The sequence below is a fragment of the Myxocyprinus asiaticus genome, chromosome 2, assembly GCF_019703515.2.
Source record: "Myxocyprinus asiaticus isolate MX2 ecotype Aquarium Trade chromosome 2, UBuf_Myxa_2, whole genome shotgun sequence".
Classification (NCBI taxonomy): domain Eukaryota; kingdom Metazoa; phylum Chordata; class Actinopteri; order Cypriniformes; family Catostomidae; genus Myxocyprinus; species Myxocyprinus asiaticus.
In genome coordinates this window covers 27,161,766-27,183,912 of record NC_059345.1, presented here as the reverse complement: position 1 = coordinate 27,183,912, position 22,147 = coordinate 27,161,766, and the positions used below count along the sequence as shown (strand labels likewise).

General features: G+C 40.3%; 1 protein-coding gene across 6 annotated transcripts in view; it reads right to left on the bottom strand.

The window, feature by feature from the left end:
• Positions 1–22,147, bottom strand: part of LOC127454854 (tetraspanin-18-like) — a 66,449-nt gene that overhangs the window by 20,264 nt on the left and 24,038 nt on the right. For 2 of the 6 annotated variants that reach the window (XM_051722327.1, XM_051722337.1), the window contains one exon: positions 4,684–4,767. The exons of 2 other annotated variants lie outside the window; for them this stretch is intronic. In XM_051722327.1, the coding sequence (XP_051578287.1) occupies positions 4,684–4,686 (3 nt within the window). In that variant the 5' untranslated portion in view covers positions 4,687–4,767. The remainder of the gene's footprint in view (positions 1–4,683; positions 4,768–22,147) is intronic. 2 more of the 6 variants (XM_051722346.1, XM_051722354.1) reach the window with 1 other exon arrangement.

The window sequence follows — 22,147 nt, the reverse complement described above, 5'->3', positions numbered from 1 at the left end:
ATCCCCACAGCCACCACCATTGTGTCCTTGAGCAAGGCACTTAACTCCAGGTTGCTCCAGGGGGATTGTCCCTGTAATAAGGCCTGTAAGTTGCTTTGGATAAAAGTGTCTGCCAAATACATAAATGTAAATATTGAAAAAAACATATCATAGACAACAAACAACATGCCATAGATATGTGAACTTTGTAAGAGTCCCCTTCATGAAACGTTGAAATGTTTGGCACAAATCCCTGCATTGTGACTGACCAAGTAAAGATTGTATGTTACCCTCTGGAAACCATTGTCTTTCTTTTCAAGATCTTCTTATCCAAGCACCTAAGACTTAGACAACTGTCAAATGGCTATTGCTGTTGCCTTTGATGATTAGTCACTGCACTGATTAATAACTTCAAATAAATCCATGGCACGGTATTAAATAAATTTATGCATATCTGATTTAAAAGGCATTGTTTTTCATGGCTCTCAATTGATGGAAGATATAAAAAAAAACTACGGTGGGGGAAAGATCCATATTAAAGAGCAGAAGCCAATGGCTGCTGCGTGAGGTGAGCAGAATGCTAAGCAGCCACATAAAGTGAATTTATAGGACTTGCAGCTCCTCTTTAGACAGTTACTGAAGCCCTTGGGAAACTGCTGTGTCTGAGTTACAATCTAATGTGGCATCAGCACATACATCATAACCTCTGTATTAATGAACCGCTCTCTGAAGCAGAACCAGTCAGTCAATGAATGCTCCTCTGTTTCTGAAAGGAGTATATAAATCTGAAATATCACTTAAAAGCAATAATTTACAATAAAATCTGGTCACTTAAGAGTTATTTTTCATGAAAGAGCATTTTTTGAATGCATGCTATAACACATTAAAACGGCCAGACATTTTCAGAGCATGTATCAGTAAACACTGCTATTATTTATGATGACAATCATGCACAGCCTCTGCATTCTAGAGCATGTGGTAGCTGAGGATGATATTTCTGTAGAGAGATGCCTCTGTATCTAATTATGTCAGCACCTCAATCTAGCCAAGAGAGGGGGCCTGGGAAGCTCAGTGGTAAAGACACTGGCTACCACCCCTGGGGTTCGCTAGTTCGCTAGTTTGAATCCCAGGGTGTGCTGAGTGACTCCAGCCAGGTCTCCTAAGCAACCAAATTGGCCCGGTTGCTAGGGAGGGTAGAGTCACATGGGGTAACCTCCTCATGATCGCCATAATGTGGTTCGTTCTCGGTGGGGCGCGAGGTGAGTTGGGCGTGGTTGCCGCTGTGGGTGGCGTGAAGCCTCCACACATGCTATGTCTCTGTGGCAACGCACTCAACAAAGCCACGTGATAAGATGTGTGGGTTGACGTTCTCAGACGCAGAGGCAACTGGGATTTGTCCTCTGCCACCCAGACTGAAGCAAGTCACTACGCCACCACGAGGACTTAAAAGCACATTGGGAATTGGGCATTCCAAATTGGGAGAAAAAGGGGAAAAAAAAATTTGGCCAAGAGAGATGTTTACACCAGTGCTAAAGGCAGTCGATGCATTTAGGCTGAGGTTTTGATCTTTGATTAGTTACTACACCATCTTCTCACTACCTCTCCTTGGAGATAAGGCTTGCCATTTTTAAGCTCATACCAAATACACAGAAGAAAAAGGGATTCATTGAGCAGCTTGACTAAAATAAGTGGTAACCTGCTATTTTTACCTTAAGGACCTATTTCTACTTGATCTAACCTAATTTGCCTTGTTTTGACTTGAATAAAACCAGTTAGTTTAGATGTTACCACATGAAGCAAATTTTTTAGGTGAGAATAACACGTCTCAAAATCATGCAAAAGGGAAAGGGCATGAATATTAACATCCTCTGGGTAGTTTGACTTGGAGGGCAACAGAGTGGAATGTTTCTGAGATCTGGCTTATCTGTTAGATACTGAGCAAGGCTGTTTCTCTGTCTCTGGAGGACACAGTCTCATTCTGAGAGCAGCTTAGGAACACATCTGCCAGCCAGGAGACATCAGGTACTTTCGATGACATGCTGAGAATAAACCGAACATGTCAGGAGAGGGTGCGTTCCCTAGATTAAAATAGGGGATGTTTGTCTCGAAATATAGGAGAATTTTAGCAGTGTCCCCATTTCAGCAACACTGCTGCCGTGAAAACTGAATATACATCCTTTTCAGGAAAGAAATCCATGAAAGTGGTGGGATGGTGGAAAACCTTCCGCATTAGTTATATCAGATGTCTGTTAACACTCTGTTGTGATATGGTTTGATAAGCAGCACTAACGAGCCAGACTCATTCGAGACAGGAAAAAAGAGCCAGGCTGGTGGGAGAAGTATTGATATATAAAACTCCCATTAGGGAGTACAGCTATAAAAGTGGAGGCAGCATGAAACCCTCTTGCACAAAAACCCTTTATCTGCTCTAAATAGTAACAATAGCATAAATGAAGCAATAGAGGAGAACACAGTTCAAAAACACTTTAGAGTGAGCCTCTGGTCTAAGAAAGTTTAGGATACTGGTGGAAAGTTCAGGCTCTTGCACCTTCTTGCACTTACAAAGGAAGGAAGGGAAAAGATCAAGACAAAACAAGTGTTAACAATGGAAAATGGCACCATTTTCTGGCATGCAAATCCAGAGGTAAATATTATTATTTTTTTTTTTCATTCTGAGATCTACTGGATGTAGAAAGAAGAAGCCACAATATACTCACTATGAGAATGATATCTTTTTTTTCAGTGTTGGAATGTTCAAAGTTGCTGATAGGTGAAATGACAAAGCAAAAACCAGATTTTTGATAACTTTGCAAATGTATTAAAAATAAAAAACTGAAATATCACATTGACATAAGTATTCAGACCCTTAACTCAGTACTTAGTTGAAGCACCTTTGGCAGCGATTACAGCCTCAAATATTTTTATATATTTATATATATTGGGTATGATGCGACAAGCTTTGCACACTTGGATTTGGGGATTTTCTGCCATTCTTCTCTTCAGATCCTCTCAAGCTCTGTCAGGTTGGATGGGGACTGTCAGTGGACAGCCATTTGCAGGTCTCTTCAGAGATGTTCGATTGGGTTGTAGTCCGGGCTCTGGCTGGGCCACTCAAGGACATTCACAGAGTTGTCCCTGAGCCACTCTTGTGTTGTCTTGGCTGTGTGCTTAGGGTCATTGACCTGTTGGAATGTGAACCTTCTGCCCAAACTGAGGTCCTGAGCACTCTGGACCAGGTTTTCATTAAGGAGATCTTTGTATTTTGCTGCATTCAGCTTTCCTTCAACCCTGACCAGTCCCCCAGTCCCTGCCACTGAAAAACACCCCCACAGCATGATGCTACCACCACTATGCATCAACGTTGGGATGGTACTGTGCAGGTGATGAGCAGTGCCTGGTTTCCTCCAGACATGACACTTGGAATTGAAGCCAAACAGTTCAATCTTCGTTTCATCAGACCAAAGAATCTTGTTTCTCACAGTCTGAGAGTCCTTTTAGGAGCTCTTGCACTGAGGAGAGGCTTCCGTCTGGCCACTCTGCCATAAAGCCCAGACTGGTTGAGTGTTGCAGTGTTGCTTAACTCAGGTTGTCTTTCTGCAAGTTTCTTCCATCTCCACCCATGATCTCTGAAGCTGAACCAGAGTGACCATCTGGTTCTTGGTCACCTCTCTTACCTAGGCCCTTCTCCCCCGATTGCTCAGATTGGCCGGGTGGCCAGCTCTAGGAAGAGTCCTGGTTGTTCCAAACTTCTTCCATTTAAGAATTTTGGAGGTCACTGTGCTCCTGGAATCCTTAAATGCAGCCAAAAGTTTTTTGTAGCCTTCCCCAGATCTGTGCCTCGACACAATCCTGTCTCTGAGCTCTGCAGGGAGTTCCTTTGACCTCATGGTTTGGTTTTTGCTCTGATATGCATTTTCAGCTGTGAGACCTTATATAGACAGGTGTGTGCCTTTCCAAATCATGTACAATCAATTGAATTTGCCACAGGTGGACTCCAATCAAAGTGTAGAAACATCTCAAAGATGATCTAGAGAAATGAGCTAAATTTCAAGTTTCATTGCAAAGGGTCTGAATACTTATGTCATCAAAAATCTGGTTTTTGCTTTGTCATTATGGGGTATGGAGTGTAGATTGATGTGAAAAAAATTATAATTTAAAGCATTTTAGCATAAGGCTGCAACTTATCAAAATGTGAAAAAAAAAACAAAAAAACGAAGGGGTCTGAATACATTCTGAAACTGTATATAAAGATACTGTATACCGTACAGTTCTAGGAAATATTGCATATAAAACCTCAAGGTCCTAAATCACTTTAAAAGATGAAAAAAAGGGTTAGGTTTTTTTCCATTATATTGTCAATATGGCTTGACAAGTATTAGAAAAAAAAAACTATTGATTTTTTCAAGAAACTGTTGAGGGAGATGAAAAGTGTACCAAATTATATTGGAAAACACTGCAAAAAAATCACTATAATAAAAGATGAAAGAAGAAGGTTTTATGAATAAGAATATAGACTAATGCTTAAATGGGTGGTTGTATATCATTAGTGCTTTGTGATAAACAAGCAGGTTACGTTTCCAGGTTTAAATGTGAGGTGAAAAGAAACAACTGAATGTTAGTTTTCATGCTGACAATGTTGAACCTTGTGACAAAGGGCCACCAGAGTTTGATGGCATGATTACAAATGATCAAAAATCACCATACCATATGTACCTGTAAATGGTCTCCCTTCCAGCTGATGGCAAACGTGACACTTTCAGAAGTCTGTTTCACACTTCCTCTCTGAGACTGTGGATGAAATATGTATAAAATGAAGATGATCATTCTTTCATACGACACACTCTTTGGAGTCACATGTTACCTATAAATATCATGCAAACCCTTTTATTGAGATCTCATACAACAGTTATTCCCTAAACTCTCAGCTCTCTTTTAACCAAACCAATTGTTTGGAGTCATGCTTGCAACCATCTTGCTTGCTTGTCTTTTTAGTGTGAATCGCTAGAGGTCTGCTCGGATCCCCTCTATTGAAACTAAAGCATCCAGCTGGGACAGCCTGACAATAGTCTGACCAGTGACCCTGAAACTATTGTTTACTAACATGATAATGTGTACACTCACAGAAAGAGAAATATCTCAAGAGTTTCTCTTAGTAATTTTACAGTTGGATAAAGGCTTTATTATTTTTATATTATATTGTAAAGCCTCAGTCGATAATGCAAGTTATGTGCATCATGTACATTTATGCACTGCATAAAATAAAACCATAAACTAAAAACATAAAACAAGGATTCAATAATGATGGGGATGAAATATACTTTATTACACATGAAAATAATATGCAGAAATATGCAATATACCAATTAAAATAATAACTTTCCTTAATAGTTTCTTGAGCAGTAAAGTTATAATAAAGAGATGGCTGCATGCTAAACAAATTAATATGTACATAATGTGCTATGAAATCACTACATTATAAACAACTTGAGATGATTATACATTTCATGGGGAACTGCCTTGTAGTAACTTGTACCTATAGCTTTTAAACAGACTTTTAAAATAGACATTCTGCTAAAAGGACAATGGAAAGTGACTGGGGCAAAAGAATAGAGAAAACAGCAGTGCACACAGACACACACAGACACACAGACACACAGACACACACACACACACACACTTAGTTAACATCGAAACTACAGCAATGTTATAAAATATTCAGAAGTCAATAACATAAGTAAACATGTTAAAGTAACTTCACTGGAATAACTAGATACATCATGATCGGTAAACACATGGGTAATGTTCGATTCATAAAAGCATGACAACCAATATAAGCTTCAACAACCCTACCAGAAAATAAATCAAAGCAGTATAGCAAGTAAACAGCTTTGCCAAACAGATAAACATTCATTCAGACTGATGTCCTGATGCTGTTGTCCTGAACTGTGTGACTGACTGATTGAACACCATAGTTTCACCAGCCGGAACACGCGACAGCCGGTACATCTTTTCTTAGTTTACGAACATGAAGTAAAAATGCAAGGATGAATGACAAAAGCCTGCCATTATCCAACCCGACAGCTCAAAATACAAATCATTTTTGTAGGCTTAACGTAGTTTAGGGCTGGGCGATATGACGATATACATATTTTGGTGACGATATAAAGTGTCAACCGATAGAGATTTCACTATATCATGTATATCATGATATGTAAATATTCATGTGCACAGAGTGGGCTTATCTATCAGTGGGCAGGGCTTCACATTAAATTGAGAGAATTGAAGAAACTTGGACAGGGTTTTTCTGGCATTGAAAATTTCTCTGTGGCCACCCAAGCAAATTGAATGACATTCATTGCACGTTTGGTGCTTTAGAAGTGCTAAATATTCTTCTCATCTGACATGCGGATGTTTCACGTGACTGTGGCACGTGCTGTCTCTGGAGCACCAAAGAGCGTGCAATTCCAGCAGGCTGTCCGATATTTGTGCTCTAAAGACAGGAGAGCTCAGAGCAGGATCACTTGCGCTACTCAATCATTTTTGACCCATGGAAACCCCAAATGGAGAAAGAAATCTCCACAGAATGGGACGACTCCCAAGCAGGTCAAGAAAATGAAGAGGAGCTTGATATTAAAACAGGTGCAACATCTGTGGTTCGCTCGAAGATAATCACTCGTAAAACAAGCAATCTGTTTCACCACCTCAAAATGAAGCACGCAAAAGAATATTATGCATTACTCCGCATTAATTCTGTCATTTATTTATTTATTTTGCAAGAAGTGATATTTATTTGATATTTATTTTCTTCAAGAAGTGTTTATTTTCATTTGATATTTTATTACATGTTTTATTTTCTTTGTCGCATTGCTTTGAGAAAATCTTAAGTTGCTTGAGCAAAGTTTATAATAATAATAATAATAAAAATTATAATAATATTCTACAGCATTTTAAACTGAAATGTGGCATACTGTTATATTTAGCATTTTGGTAAGGTTGATTTTTATTTATTTATTTATTTACTTTGACATTGTCTTGTTCCAAATATAGAGGAAGTAGTTTTAATTTATAAAATATTTAATTCACTGACTGGAGTTTCAAAAATAGGCATTACAATATGGTTAATTTGTATATAAACCAATTTTGTTTTTTGTTTTCCAGAAAACTTTTACTATATTGTGATATATACCGTTATCGTGATATAAAATTACTCATATCGTGATATAAGATTTTGGTCATATTGCCCACCCCTACCGTAGTTAATCGGTATAACGCAAGGACAGGGTTTTGAACACTGATTTTTATGTACTCACTCAATGGCATTTTGCAAATATTTTACCTAAAAAAATCTGTAGTGAAGCTTTAATGCACTATGTAGAAAAACTCTTTGTCAACCTCTGTACCCTTTGAGCACACAGCATCAAGAACAGATTAGCAATGGTGGGGAGTTGGTATAGGGCATGCCTCTTAGGGACTGAAATGTTCATCTGTTTCCATGGAAACAAACAGAGAGGAAAACGGAGTACCAATAAATGTTGCTGGAAACCGTCTGAGGTACACAGGGCTAACCAGATCACATCAAAGTGTTACAATGAAATGTTCAGGAGGACCAAAGCAGATAGCCAAAAGGCAAGACCATAGCTGATCAGTGACAGAAAATCTGAATGTGATTTATTTGCATGCAATTACCTCATCTATCACCTTCTACCTGTTTCTGCTTTGCTCAAAACCAGACAAAACAAAAACTCTGCAAAAGTAAAAAAATCGCAATGCTAATTATTTTGTGTCGCATTATCCTTTGCTTTTTGAGAAGCTTGGACATATTTGATATATTAGGGATGCAATTATTTATCGGCTGTTGATATTTATCCGCCAATTATTGACCAAATTAAAACCATCAGCATATCGGTTATAAGCATGAAAAAGCAGATATGAAAAACCGATGGTTTATTTATAATTAATTAGTAACACTCTTTGTAAAAACTCTGAATTTAAATGCACAATCTAGAAATAATAGTAACCACAATTTGAAAAAGGGTTGGCACTACAAAGAACATGTTATATTTAATTTTATTCTTTCTTATTCTTTTTTTTTTCACTAAAACCGTCAAAAATTTGTAATATATGATCATTTTCCTCCCTGTCTCTGACCATCTTTCTGAAAAGATGGGGCAGTGGGGGCTCAGCGGTTAAGGCTCTGGGTTACTGATCAGAAGGTCAGGGGTTCAAGCCCCAGCACCGCCAAGATGCCACTGTTGGGCCCTTGAGCAAGGCCCTTGACCCTATCTGCTCCAGGGGTGCTGTATCATGGCTGACCCTGCACTCTCACCCCAGCCTAGCAGGGATATGTGAAAAAGAAGAATTTCACTGTATATGTGCAAATGTATGATAAATAAAGAAAATTATAATTATTATTAATTTATAATTAAAAACTCGATTTTTGCCTCAGCTCCTACTTTAAACTTAAACGTAAACACCCTCTGTTATCATTGGCTAACAGCGTGCAGCCCCACAAATTCAGCCATTTCTGAAACTCAATTGGAAGAGAATAAAAAAGCACCAAAATATTAGAATTGTACATTACGGGGGCCTGGGTAGCTCAGTGGTAAAAGACGCTGGCTACCACCCCTGGAGTTCGCTAGTTCGAATCCCAGGGTGTGCTGAGTGACTCCAGCCAGGTCTCCTAAGCAACCAAATTGGCCCGGTTGCTAGTGATGGTAGAATCACATGGGGTAACCTCCTTGTGTTCACTATAATGTGGTTCGTTCTCGGTGGGGCGCTTGGTGAGTTGAGCGTGGATGCCGCGGAAGCCTCCACACGCTATGTCTCCGTGGCAACGCGCTCAACAAGCTACGTGATAAGATGCGCGGGTTGGCGGTCTCAGACGTGGAGGCAGCTGGGATTCGTCCTCCGCCACCCGGATTGAGGCGAATCACTACGCGACCATGAGGACTTAAAAGCGCATTGGGAATTGGGCATTCCAAATTGGGTGAAAAAAAAAAAAAATAGAACTGTACATTTCACGGTTTACACATAACGCACATCCAACACATTGAATCAGAATATATTACACTATTCATCTGAAGCACCACTGTTAACACTCACACCTGTCTACACTGGACGCTATAATCGATAATGCATCTGTTGCGCGCATCACTCCAACAGTAAACCAACAGGTGTCCCGTTCCACTACAACTGCCAACAACACAAAGAAATGTTTCAGAAAGTTCATGTTGACATGCCGGTGTAGACAGCCTCAAGCCGTTGCATCGCGTCAACAGACATGCCAGGTGTAGACAGTGTGTCAGCATCATAAACAATTATGACCAGTGTTGGGTGTAACGCGTAATCTAATTACATTTCGCAGTAACACAGTAATGTAATGTGTTACTTTTAAAATTAAGTAATCTGATTACAGTTACAGACATTAATAAAATTATGTTACTTGGATTACACTTTTATTGCTAAAACAATAATATTAAGTAAAATGCATTTTAAAATGTATTACGTTCCTATGTTAGTACTTTTATGTGTGTTGCTGTCAGCTAATGAGCATACGCTCTAATAAACCACCATGGCATTAAGGACACGTATCGAGGTGACGGCAGATGAGTGAGCTGCGTTACTATGGATGCAGTGGAGTGTAGTTGTTTATTCAAATTGAAAACCAAACCGAAGCATTTCAAGTTTTCATGTGCTCACAATCAATCTCAGCGAGCGCTGTCAGCGAGCGCTCCTCCCAATTCTCTGCACTCTACCCCATCCTCGCACGCCTCCCTCGAGTGTCCCTCTGCAGCTGCCGTGGGAGGAGAGGGGATCAGCTTCGGGCGTATATGGAAAACAGCACTCGTTCCCGTCTGACAGAGGGATATATTGCTCACAAGGTGGAAACATTTGCGGAACGGTGTCTTGAAAAAGACGTCGCTAAGCAAACGGCTCTTTTATGTTCTTTATGTACAGTACACAATAAAACACAAACACAATGCAATAGCGTTACAGATGTGCAAGTGATAAAGGATACTCAATTCATCTGAGCACAAGCAGGGAGGTAGAATTAATCCACTCGCTGTAAAGTTGTGTAAACACACACATGCTGCACATGTACACACACAAACAGACGTACTGAACATGCACAAATACACACGCATGAAGCAACAAACAAGCAAACGTGTATATGCAAATTGAAAAGAAACAACAAGCATTCAAATACACAATAATTTTACTATCAAAGCTGTTTGCAAATGTGTTTTCAGAAATTTTTTCAGTCCATTAGTATTCTTTTTCTGTCTTTCACACCAACACAAACACAGGTAAACAAGCATACTGTACACATACATGCCACACACAGCTAAGAAGGTTGTAGAGTGGACACACACACAGACACACACCTGAAGATACTACTACAGCATATTTGAGATAAGAAAGTTAAGTTCCATTTTTAGAAATGCATTGGATCTATTTAACCAAGTTGCTGTCTTTGTCATTGTGATGGAGCACGGCCGGTGCTGAATCAGCTGATCAGCAGGAGAGTGAGATAAAGGGCAGCCGGAGACACGCGTGGCCATGCTGCGTGTGTGTGTGTTTGTTTTATGTTGTTTTAAGTTGAGTTTTACATAAAATTTTATGTTGACTGTTCAGTCGGTTCTCGCCTCCTCCTGCCCATCCTTATACTGTTACAGTGGTGCTGAAACCCGGGAGGGAGGAGGGATGCGCTGTCGCGGAGTCCGCACCGCTGCCATCTGCCAGGGGATGGAAGGGTCGCTGCCATCTGCCGAGAAGGACAGGAGTGGTTCTGTCCACCAGGGGCTGGAGGACTCGCTGCCGTCCGCCGGGGGAAGAGCGTGCTAGTGTCCGCCAGAGGGCGGAGGAGCGGTTGAGGACCGGGCGATGGCACATCCGGGAGCAGGCAAGCAAGTTCTTCTCTCTCTCTCTCTCTCTCTCTCTCTCTCTCTCTCTCTCTCTCTGTGTCTCCACTCACCTTTTCCCTCTCCCAACGCCTCCCCTCATCTCTCCCTCAGGTTCGCAGGAGGTGGGGTGGACCACCGGCTGACAGAACGGCTGGAAGGACAGCGTCTCCTCTCCAGAGACTGGGGGGGGGGGGGTGTTAGTCAGACCAGTGGTGCGCCGGCCTGAATCGGGCAGGGGAGGAGTGTGACAAGGAGGAGGGCACGGCCGGCGCTGAATCAGCTGATCAGCAGGAGAGTGAGATAAAGGGCAGCCAGAGACTCCAGTTCGAGAGAAAGAGACGCACGTGGCCGCGCTGCATGTGTGTTTGTTTTATGTTTTTTTAAGTTGAGTTTTATATTAAACTTTATGTTGACTGTTCAGCCGGTTCCCACCTCCTCCTTGCCCATCCTTATACTGTTACAGTCATGTTGCTCTAATTTTGTTATTGTTTTCAGTCAATATTAATGTACTACAAGTATTTTTCGCAGGTTTCGTAATCTGATTACTTTTCCCATGAAATAATCATTAAATTAATCCAATTACAATTTTAGAGAAGTAATCAGTAATCAGTAGTGTATTACTTTTTGAAAGTAACTTAACCAACACTGATCATGACATTTGAAATATTAATGAATGACACTGTTTACTTTGATTGGGTCCAATGGTGTTTTTAACTGCCCCATATCCTTCACTGACAATTCCTTGGCAAAGACTCGTTTTATGACTGCTTCACAAGATGCACACATCGGAACCAAATCAAAATGGACAAAGATGTCCATCTAGTCTGTGTTTACATACACCAACAATTCAAAATAGCGCTGATAGGCGATAGAGCAGTATGTTGAGCAATTTAAGCAACAAAACAACCGGAGCCACACCAGTTGATGAAACGCATCTTCTCTTCAGAGTTGAAAATTGACACTGCGTCTTTTAAAAGCATGCCAGAGAGATGACAACAGTCAAAGACGTCTGTGTAGTACATGTTTGTATACAAAAATAATTCAAAATAGTCCAGATGGGTCCCCTTTCTTGTTCAGGAGTAGTTAGGTCACAGACAGAAGGCCTTTTGTCCTTCACTCTGTCTATTTTTACGAGCCAAGTGAGCACACTTGAGTACCCCAAGTGACATAGGGAAGTTGCGGAAGTAGAAAATGGGCCGTTTTGGTAGCCTGGTTTCAATAAATGCTTTTATTGCATTGGGGATTAAGTTTTGAGTTCTGGAATTTACAGTATGTTTTTATAGTAGAATGACCACTTATATGTCAAAATATCAAGGAAAATTTGATTCCTCATTACATGACCCCTTTAATGCTGCACGACTGATTGAATTAAGACTGAAATTGCAATACAGCCTTGTGGAATTGCCCAACATGTGCATAGTATGTATTTGTAATGTTGTAATCATATACAGTAGGCTACATGTAATGTAAAATGTGAGTTCTGCAAAAATAGAAGTGCAAAAATGTTTGAGAAGTACAAAATAACCTTTTTTCACATTAATCATCATGTTATAATATTTAGTTATTTTATGTGTCTTTTTTTTATTTATTTTTTATATTCTACTTATCTTTCATTGTGGCTCTCTTTAAAATTTTACCCTGCCATGTGTTTTACAGATCCAATCCATGTTCAATGGAAATTATTTATTGTTAGAATAGTAAAAAAGCTTTTGTACCTCTTTGTACATTTTTAAAGCATAATTCTTAACTAGAAAAGTGATCTGATGACAAAATAGTGACAAAATATCGGTATCAGCTTATAGTTTTTTGTTAAAATCGGTCTTGGTTTTGGGTAAAAAAAATTAGTTGGTGCATCCCTACTTGACATACAAATTAGTTGTGATCAAGGGTCGCAACATTTGGAACGTTTTTTTTTGTGGAGCATAAATAAACAAAACAACTGGCCATATTATGTCCAAAATGGAATTTATTCAATATTAACATCTTGTGTGTAGAACCGATGAATTAAAGCAATATCACATGTGCAGTCGTGCTTTGCACAGAATATCAGCATGGCTGTGATTGCCTGCAGCCTTATGCCTACGGCAGGATCACAGCCGTGTTGATATTTAGCACTCTTTCTTGTGTGAAATTGGGTACACTTTATTTTACAGTGTCCGTGTTATACATATTACATGTATTGACTATAGCAATAACAGTAAAATTTGCATAATTACAAGTAACTAACCCTAATCCAAACCCTAACCCTAAACCTAGTATGTACATGTTGTTAATTAATATTACTCAGTATTTACTTGTGTAATTACATTGTAAAATAAAAATGTAAAGTGTAACCTGATATTACTTAAACAGAGTGTTTTTCTTTTGTTTTGTTTTGTTTGTTTGTTTGTTTTTTTGCATCAAACCACCTTTACTAACTAATTTCAAGTGTGCATTTTTCTTACCAGGATAAGAATACTTTCTGTAAAATGTAAAACCACACTTTTTTCTGAACATTAATTCTACTTCTCAGCCACATTGATTCTTGCCTGTGGTAACTTTTCAGCTGTTGTGCAGCATCGTTACATCCTCCAGGAGCCGTTCTGTTCTGCAGGCTACAAAACCTGCCATGCTTTACAAACTGTGAGAAATGATGATTAAGAAAGTACGGCACATTAACTTAAATGGCTGGAACACAGTGTGATGAATAACTCATCACAGTTCTGATAAACAAAGTAGCACTCATTTTCCACTCATGTTTCCAGCTGTCATGAGGTCTACAATGACCTCTATACGCAATTAAAATTAGAATACAATACACAAGAATATGATTGGTTTGATCAATATGTCAGTAGTTAAACTTGGAAATTTGTTGTTGTTTATGTTATAGGTCATTTCTGAGCAGGTATGCAATTTCCCAATATAACTTGCATTTGGGATGTAATTTTTGTTATTTTACAGAATGAAGAGCTACAACCATTCTGCAATTGCATTACCTCATTCCAGATAATAATATAATTATAGGACATTAAAACTGAAGTGTATAATTTCAGCGGCATTAGCATAACAAAACAGAATTGCAAAAATAATCATTGTTACCAAACAGATTCCAGAAACTTTCCCATCTTCTATTGGCTGTACAAACAGATAGTCCCATCACAAACTCATACCATTGTTAAAGTCAGTGTTGCTGTGTCAAGCTGGAAAAGCTTAGATATGATATCCCTAAGCTGGGATATCATAAGAGAACGAATTTTAACATAATAAATTACACATATCAGCTTTAATATAGCACCGAAATACATTACAGAAAATAAAGTCATTATCTGTGTCATTGTGTGTTATTTTTCTTTAAAAGACTATGATTAGGTGGAAATGATGACACCAACTGTTAAGTTAATGTATTAATTTTAGTTTGGCTAGTAAAATTAACTAAATTTCAGCAGACAATTGACTGTAAATGAGTTTGCTGAAATGCTTTTTTACATGTCTTGTGGAATACACAGCATATACAGGATATATACAATGTATGTCCAGAAATGTGCAAATTACCTACTACACCATATGACAGATTCAGGTTATGATCTATAACAATTTGACAGAAAGTTTCAATAGAGCAAAGTGTTAATTTTAGACAGTAAGGATCTATCGGAAAGAAGGGATGTGAATCATCCTTGTGCAACAGAGAGAAGCCCAGATTCTGTATGTCTATACTATACATCCACGTCAGATCCTGACTTGATTTTATGTGTACTGGGAATTACATCATGTGCTTTGCTCTCAACTTGAACACCATTCAGTGTCATTTGATGGAGCTTTGAACAGACATATAAGCTCTAGGCATCTTGCACTTTAAAGTTAACATAAGGTTTTGCTAGGAATTTACTGTCCTTGGGCCTGTCAACTTGGGATATACATGAGTAATCGACTAATCGTTCTGCACCAATTAGTCGACTAATAAAAACATTACTCGAATATTGCAAATTTATTTTCTTTTGAGCATTTGTCTGCCACAATGCTTAATTATCCGGTACTTTCCCTCTGGATCACTCACCAAATCTTGCCGTTACAATTGTGTCCACTGGAAGCGCTGTGGATGTGTATCATCGAGATGTTGGATAAGAAAAGAAGGCATGGTGGCATCTTTGTGTGCTTTCAAGCAAAGTCAAGTGTGTCAGTTAGGCTTGGGATCAATGCCTTTTCCATGCATCGATAATTAGAAGATTTTCCCAAAGTTTATCAATATATATCTGTATTTTTCAGATATTAATAGTGCTGCTCGCTGCACAATAGTCTTTGTCTCTTCAGACATATTTCTCAACACAACTTTGGTAAACTGTGAGCGGCAGGGTAAATTAACAACATGATCACAAGTGAAGTCGGCATGATGTTTCCGATAGTTTCGGTATCCTAGGAATGGCGATTGTATGCCGACGCGCTGACATGCAGCATTCTTATCAGACATGTTTGCAGTGGTTTCAACATATTTACCTTTCCACCTGGCACAATTGGCAGCGCATTGCATCAGCTGCGTGAGAGACTACGGTTCAAAGCCAGACAGTAATCACATTTGAATAATCAATGACGAGCATGATTCGGAGGCTTCACATTTCCCTCTAACATTACTTTTTACTCCACTAATGGTTAAGGTAAGGTTTGGGTTGGGGGATAGAATCTTTAAATATATGCTTTTCTCTTCATTGTATAATGTCCTGTAAAGCTGAAAACAACTTGCTTCACTACTAGCTTTTGTCAAACTCTCCTGGACATAAATGGAGCACACACGTGCCCATATGCCCTACGACCGCTTTGGCCACTGGGGGCAGGGTTTCGAAATTTCAGTCAACGTATACTGATTCTGATGAAAGAAAATTCAGTCTACTCTTTCCGATTTCACTGTGAGATCAAGCTGAAATTAAAGGGGGTCACACACCGGACACATCTGGCAGATGACATGATGCATTCTAAAATTCAAAACATTTATTTTCTACAAAACATACGCACACATCACCAACGCTCAGCATCAATATTCTGAAGTGCCAAGGAGCGCAATTTGCATAGTTTTCTATTAAATTCGATCCAAATCATTATCAGAGGAGAACGATTATTTACTCTTAGCCATCACTGGATGATCTATTGTGAACATCTATCTTTTATAGAGCCTATTTTCAGTAACAAGTTTGTTGTTTTGTGGTTTGACAGCTTGAATGAATGACCTACAGTATTCAGTGCTACATACAGAGAAATGTCCATTTCTAATCGTTCAGTTTGTGCAGTTCATAAACTAACCTGCAAAATCAAAAAATTCTTGAAAAAGTATAAAAACTTTCGTCACTTTGGACCGCTGTCTCTTGCACTGCATCAGCTCGTCGTGTGTGAGTGTGTGTGAGATATATGTTATATCGCCCTCTTGTGGTCTCCCAACGCTATTACACCAGACTGTTAAACAGAGGCCAACTGAGTGAATTGGAAAGCATGTGCAATGGGTGTCTAATTTAAATGTCGGCTAATTTCAAAATATCGAAAAATAAAATAACATGCCGATCAATAATCAATGTATCAATATTTTATGACATCCCTAGTGGCAATACTTGTAATGTTTTGATTCTTATTGAATTCTACTCTATTTGTATTCGGTTCTCGTTGGAGTCATGCATATCAACGGACAAGGATCTGTTTTTATAGTGGAAAGGGAATTTCTTGCTGTACAAGAAACTCAGAAGCTTATCAGTCCGGAATGTCCGTTACATATTTGAACATGGGCAGAGCGCTTTTTATAAAATGCCAACATTCATCACTTGTTTTTCTGAATAATAACATGTGAAATTATAAAAATGTAATAGCCTTTATGTAGACTCAGAGTTTATATACATTGTAATGTGCATTACCTTAATGCCATCAGTATTGGTTTCTATGTAAGCTCCAGGTGAGTGCAAATGTTTTTTACTATTATGTTTAAATCTTTTTTTTTATGCATATTGTTCATTTAATTTCTTTCCCACCAAAAAAGAAATGCATAGTTTGTTGAAGTTAGCTTATTTTGAAACCGTTCTTGGTCAAGTTTGTCAATAAAACCAAATATACATTTAACGTACGTGTCATACTTTATATTTTTAACTGACATTTTAATTTACGAGTAATTGATGACTCGTTAATTGTGGGTTAGATTACTCGACTACAAAATCAATAAAAAATGCCCATCCCTACTGTCAACCTAACTGTAAAAAGAAATAGATGAGATATAGTTAAGGCATGGCAACATGATCCACTGAGATTTTTACAACAATTGTTTTTTCAAGAATTGAGTTATCTCAACAATTGTCTTTGTGATTGTCTTCAAACAGTTGTTGGTTGTTTTTAACAACTTGGATGTGTTTGTTCACTAAATGCTGATTGTCTCCATCAACTAATGAAGACACTCTCATCACAACTCTTGTTCATTTTCAGTCTTCAGTTAGTGGCACAAGAAATTTTGATTTATCTTTTCATCCTCATCATGAACTATACTGCTTTAAGGCTTCTGCATCTTCACTTTCAAAAAATGCCATAGTATTACCATGGTTTTTAGGACATGTTCCATAACTCTAATGGTATTTGCAGTATCTTGGAGATCCATGTAAATACCATTTTAAATTACTTAACTGAGTATCTGGTCCTTGTATATACTTTGTATTGTTATATTATTATTTTATAAAAAAAAAAAAAAAAATTGTTATAATTTTTATTTTTATTCTCCATGATTTTTTGTGTGATTGTGTAGTACCTGCACTTTGCGAGTTGCTACTGTAACAAATACATTTCTCCTGTGGGGATTATAAAGTATTTTCCAACCATGTTACCACTACAGTTCTTTTTTGTAAAGGGTTTCTCTTCCATACAAGACCCTCTGAGCTATACTTGGTACAATGCAGATCAGGCTTTGAGCAAGCTCTGTTTCTGCTGTTTCAGAATACAGGTATTAGGGAAATCCTAAGGCATGAAAAGGGAGTACAGAAGGCCATGCTCTATACCCCTGGGACACGATTACGCGCAGTACCTTCAAAGAAATGGGCAAAAGTACAGAGCAGCCTAGCTTCTCTCCTGGTCCTCAAGAGGAATCAATCACGACCCATATCCATCCACTTACTAAGCACAAGGCTATTCTGCCACAATACCTGGTGATCCTATACACCAGTTTGCCAACCTTGTTTTGCCGTGAGTACCCCCAAAGCACCATCAGTAAGGCTGAAGTACCCCTTCATTGACACAAAACCAAAGATATTTACCAAAGACTAAATAATTTAACTATATCCTTAACATTGATTATTATTAATGACAATAATAAATTAAATTTCAGGTATATTTTAGTAATAATATCCATTTTGCTTGAATATGAAAGAAATTGTCTCTGAGCTAATGATGTTAATTATACCGGGGACCTTCTAAGTTGGTACTCGGTTTATGAAATATTAATTTGACAAATTTTATTTTATCTTTTTTTCATAATATTGGTCACATTTTAGCTTTAAAAAAATGTACAAATTCCATGTATTTCATCAATAAATATTATGTCTCGAAATTGCATATATTGAATTGCATACTTATGATTTATTTACATTGTTTACATGCACAATTATTTACAAGTAGCCATTTTACATTTGTATGTAGTAAAATGGACTATCACTTTAAGGGTGCTTTCACACTGGCAGTTTAGTTCGAAACACAGCATGGTTCGCATGAAAAATTCTAATGTGAAAGCTGTCATGCGGACCGGGGAGTGCACCGCGGTACCGAACCCGAGACTACCTGTAGAAGGTGGTCTGAATTCGGTTGCAATGTAACTGTAGCACGATTCGTGTGAATGTGAAAGCAACTCGGACTCGAGTGCGCATTCCTTCAGGAAGTAAAGTAACCTGCGCATGCGTTTTAGCCGATGATGACATTTATCTATCTACCTATACACCTTATAAATACTATATATAAATACTATTATAGGTTATAAATATAGGGTATAACCGGAGATGACAGTGGCGATAACTTCACCTTGGACACGAGCGTGAGTAAGTGAGTTGTGTTCTCCATGCGTGTTTGTGATGACGTAAGATGAACGCAAATGGACCGGGGTTCGATAGAATCAAGTGAGTGTGAAACCAGACCAAAGCTGCGGGGGGCACAGGGAATAATCGCACTCGGAATTGGACCACAGCAAACGTGCCCAGTGTGAAAGCCCCCTAAGACATCCGGCAGCAGTTCAACCGGTGAGCGCATATTAACGAGAGAGAATGTGCACTTTCTTTAGCGCATCCCTACTAAGTTTGATTAGAATTAAATGTTTCTATTTTTGTTGTTTTTGATCAACAAACTGTAAAGAACAGAAAGGATAGTAACCATTTTGCAAGCAAGTTTTCCGTGTACTGATAGATCTCCCAGTGTGAGTTCTTTAATACATGCTGTAATTAAAAATATCTCACCTTACACTTCACAGCAGATGCAATGGTATATATTATTAAACAGGCATGTGACGGCATTTGGTTATTGTCAGGTGTATTCTGTTGATTCATGTCTTTTATTTTGAAGTTCTAGTTCCTGTTTCATGTCATGTGTTCCTGTTTCCCTAGTCATGTGATTTCTGTTTTCCCTCCATGTTCATGTGTCATGTTTTCATTGGTTTATTGTTTAATTATCTTGTTATCAGTTCTGTTTGTTCATTGGTTTATGTTCTTCCATGTCTTGTATTTAAGCCCTCATGTTTGCATTGTCTATTTGTCGAGTATTGAATGTGATTGTATGTGTTTGTTACGCTGTAGTCAAGTCAAGTCAAGTCAAGTCAAGTCAAGTCAAGTCCATGTTCATGTTTTGTTTTGTAGTCAGGGTTATTGGATTTCACATTTTGTAAATAAACTGCACTTGGGTTCTTCATCTTCACGTCTTCGTCATTGCCATCATTGTCAGCAGTTCCAGCATTACGTTACAGAATACTCGACCCCCCATGGACCCAGCGGTTTTGCTTCTGCGCTTACATCAGGGGAATCGTCCTCTGGAGGACTATGTTGAGGACTTCTGCGGTCTAGCCAGCCAGGTGGACTTTGATGAGGTTGCCCCCAAGGGTTGTTTTAAATTTGGACTGAATGAGTCCATTTCTTTCTTGATGCCTGGCGATCGCAGTTCCTTCAGCCTGGCTCAATATATCGACCTCGCCCTTCGATTCATCGGTTCCCCGTTCACTGTGGCGGAGGCGGATCCTGAGCCGGAGTTCCGCGACATGGCCGCCGCCGAGCCGGAGTTCCGCGACATGGCCGCCGCCGAGCCGGAGTTCCGCGACATGGCCGCCGCCGAGCCGGAGTTCCGCGACATGGCCGCCGCCGAGCCGGAGTTCCGCGACATGGCCGCCGCCGAGCCGGAGTTCCGCGACATGGCCGCCGCCGAGCCGGAGTTCCACATCACAGTGACGCCTCAGCCTGCTCCATGCCACGTCACAGCGACGCCTCAGCCTGCTCCATGCCACGTCACAGCGACGCCTCATCCTGATCCATGCCACGTCACAGCGATGCCTCAGCCTGCTCCATGCCACGTCACAGCGACGCCTCAGCCTGCTCCATGCCACGTCACAGCGACGCCTCAGCCTGATCCATGCCACGTCACAGCGACGTCTCAGCCTGAGGTGGAGCCTGCTCCATGCCACGTCACAGCGACGCCTCAGCCTGCTCCATGCCACGTCACAGCGACGCCTCAGCCTGCTCCATGCCACGTCACAGCGACGCCTCAGCCTGCTCCATGCCACGTCACAGCGACGCCTCAGCCTGCTCCATGCCACGTCACAGCGACGCCTCAGCCTGCTCCATGCCACATCACAGCGATGCCTCAGCCTGCTCCATGCCACATCACAGAGATGCCTCAGCCTGCTCCATGCCACATCACAGCGATGCCTCAGCCTGCTCCATGCCACGTCACAGCCACACCTGAGCAGTGGGACCTGGAGATGGTTTCCACCCTTATACCCACCTTTAGTTCTCCTGAGCAGGCAAGGGGAACTTTCGGCCCTCCGATCCCGCCTGGACCCTCTGAGCCCTGGACTTCGCTTTGGCCTGTTGGTCCCTCGACATTGCCTCAGCTCTGCGTTCCCTCGGCTCCACTACGGTCCTTCAGCCTGTCGGCTGTGCCGGGGTCCCTCGTCCCTCTGGCTCCTCCTTGGTCCTCAGTCCCACCGGCTCCACCTCAGTCTTTCGATCCCTCAGCTCCGCCTTGCTCCTTCGAGCCTCTAGCACCGCCTTGGTCCTCCCTGCCATCGGCTCCACCCTGGCCCTTCGAGTCTTCGGCTACTCTCCGGGTACCACGTTCCAAGGCTCCGCCCCTCGAGCCTCTCACGGCTCCACCTTCCATGGCTCCGCCCCTCGAGCCTCTCATGGCTTCACCTCCCACGGACTTTGCCCTGGTCCCATGCCCCTCGCCCTTTCTCGCCACGCCACGCCCCACGCCTCAAGACACCCCCCCCCCCCCGCTCCCTACAGAACTTTGAATTATGTCATGTATTACGTGTTTTGTTTATGTGTTGGGGTGTCAGGAGCTACCCCTTAGTGGGGGGGATATGTCAGGTGTATGTATGTGTTTGTTACGCTGTAGTCAAGTCAAGTCTAGTCCATGTTCATGTTTTGTTTTGTAGTCAGGGTTATTGGATTTCACGTTTTGTAAATAAACTGCACTTGGGTTCTTCATCTTCACGTCTTCGTCATTGCCATCATTGTCAGCAGTTCCAGCATTACGTTACAGTGATACGGTATATGACAGTAATTAACATGCACTATTGTTATCATGGGCACTTCAAAATATTGTGAATAATTCTTGATAACCTTTTAGCCAAATTGTTTAGATTTTTCTGATCACACAGTAGTTTTTTCCCATCAACGAATCAAGATTCACAACACTGCGTGTATGCGGCACAGATGAGACATGCGCACTCTGATGTAAACAAAAGCAACATGGACGAGAAGCATGGCTGAAGGAGGAACGCAGCTGACCCTTTATACGCCTTCTAAAAGGGTTAAGTCAGCAATGTGGAAATATTTTGGGTTCCATAAAAATGCAGAGGGATTGTTGGTTGAAGATGGTTTCCCTTTGTGTAAAATGTGTGGCAGAAAAGTGGCAGCGAAATGCGGGAACACCTCCATCATATTCGCTCATCTGTGGGACAGGTAAGTTAAGACAGTTCTGCTAGATTTTCCTAATTATTTTTGAAAACTGAGAGACAACAGTCTAAGAGACAACTAGCTAAGTGACAACTAAGATGACAAAGAAAGTGAACTGTTCTT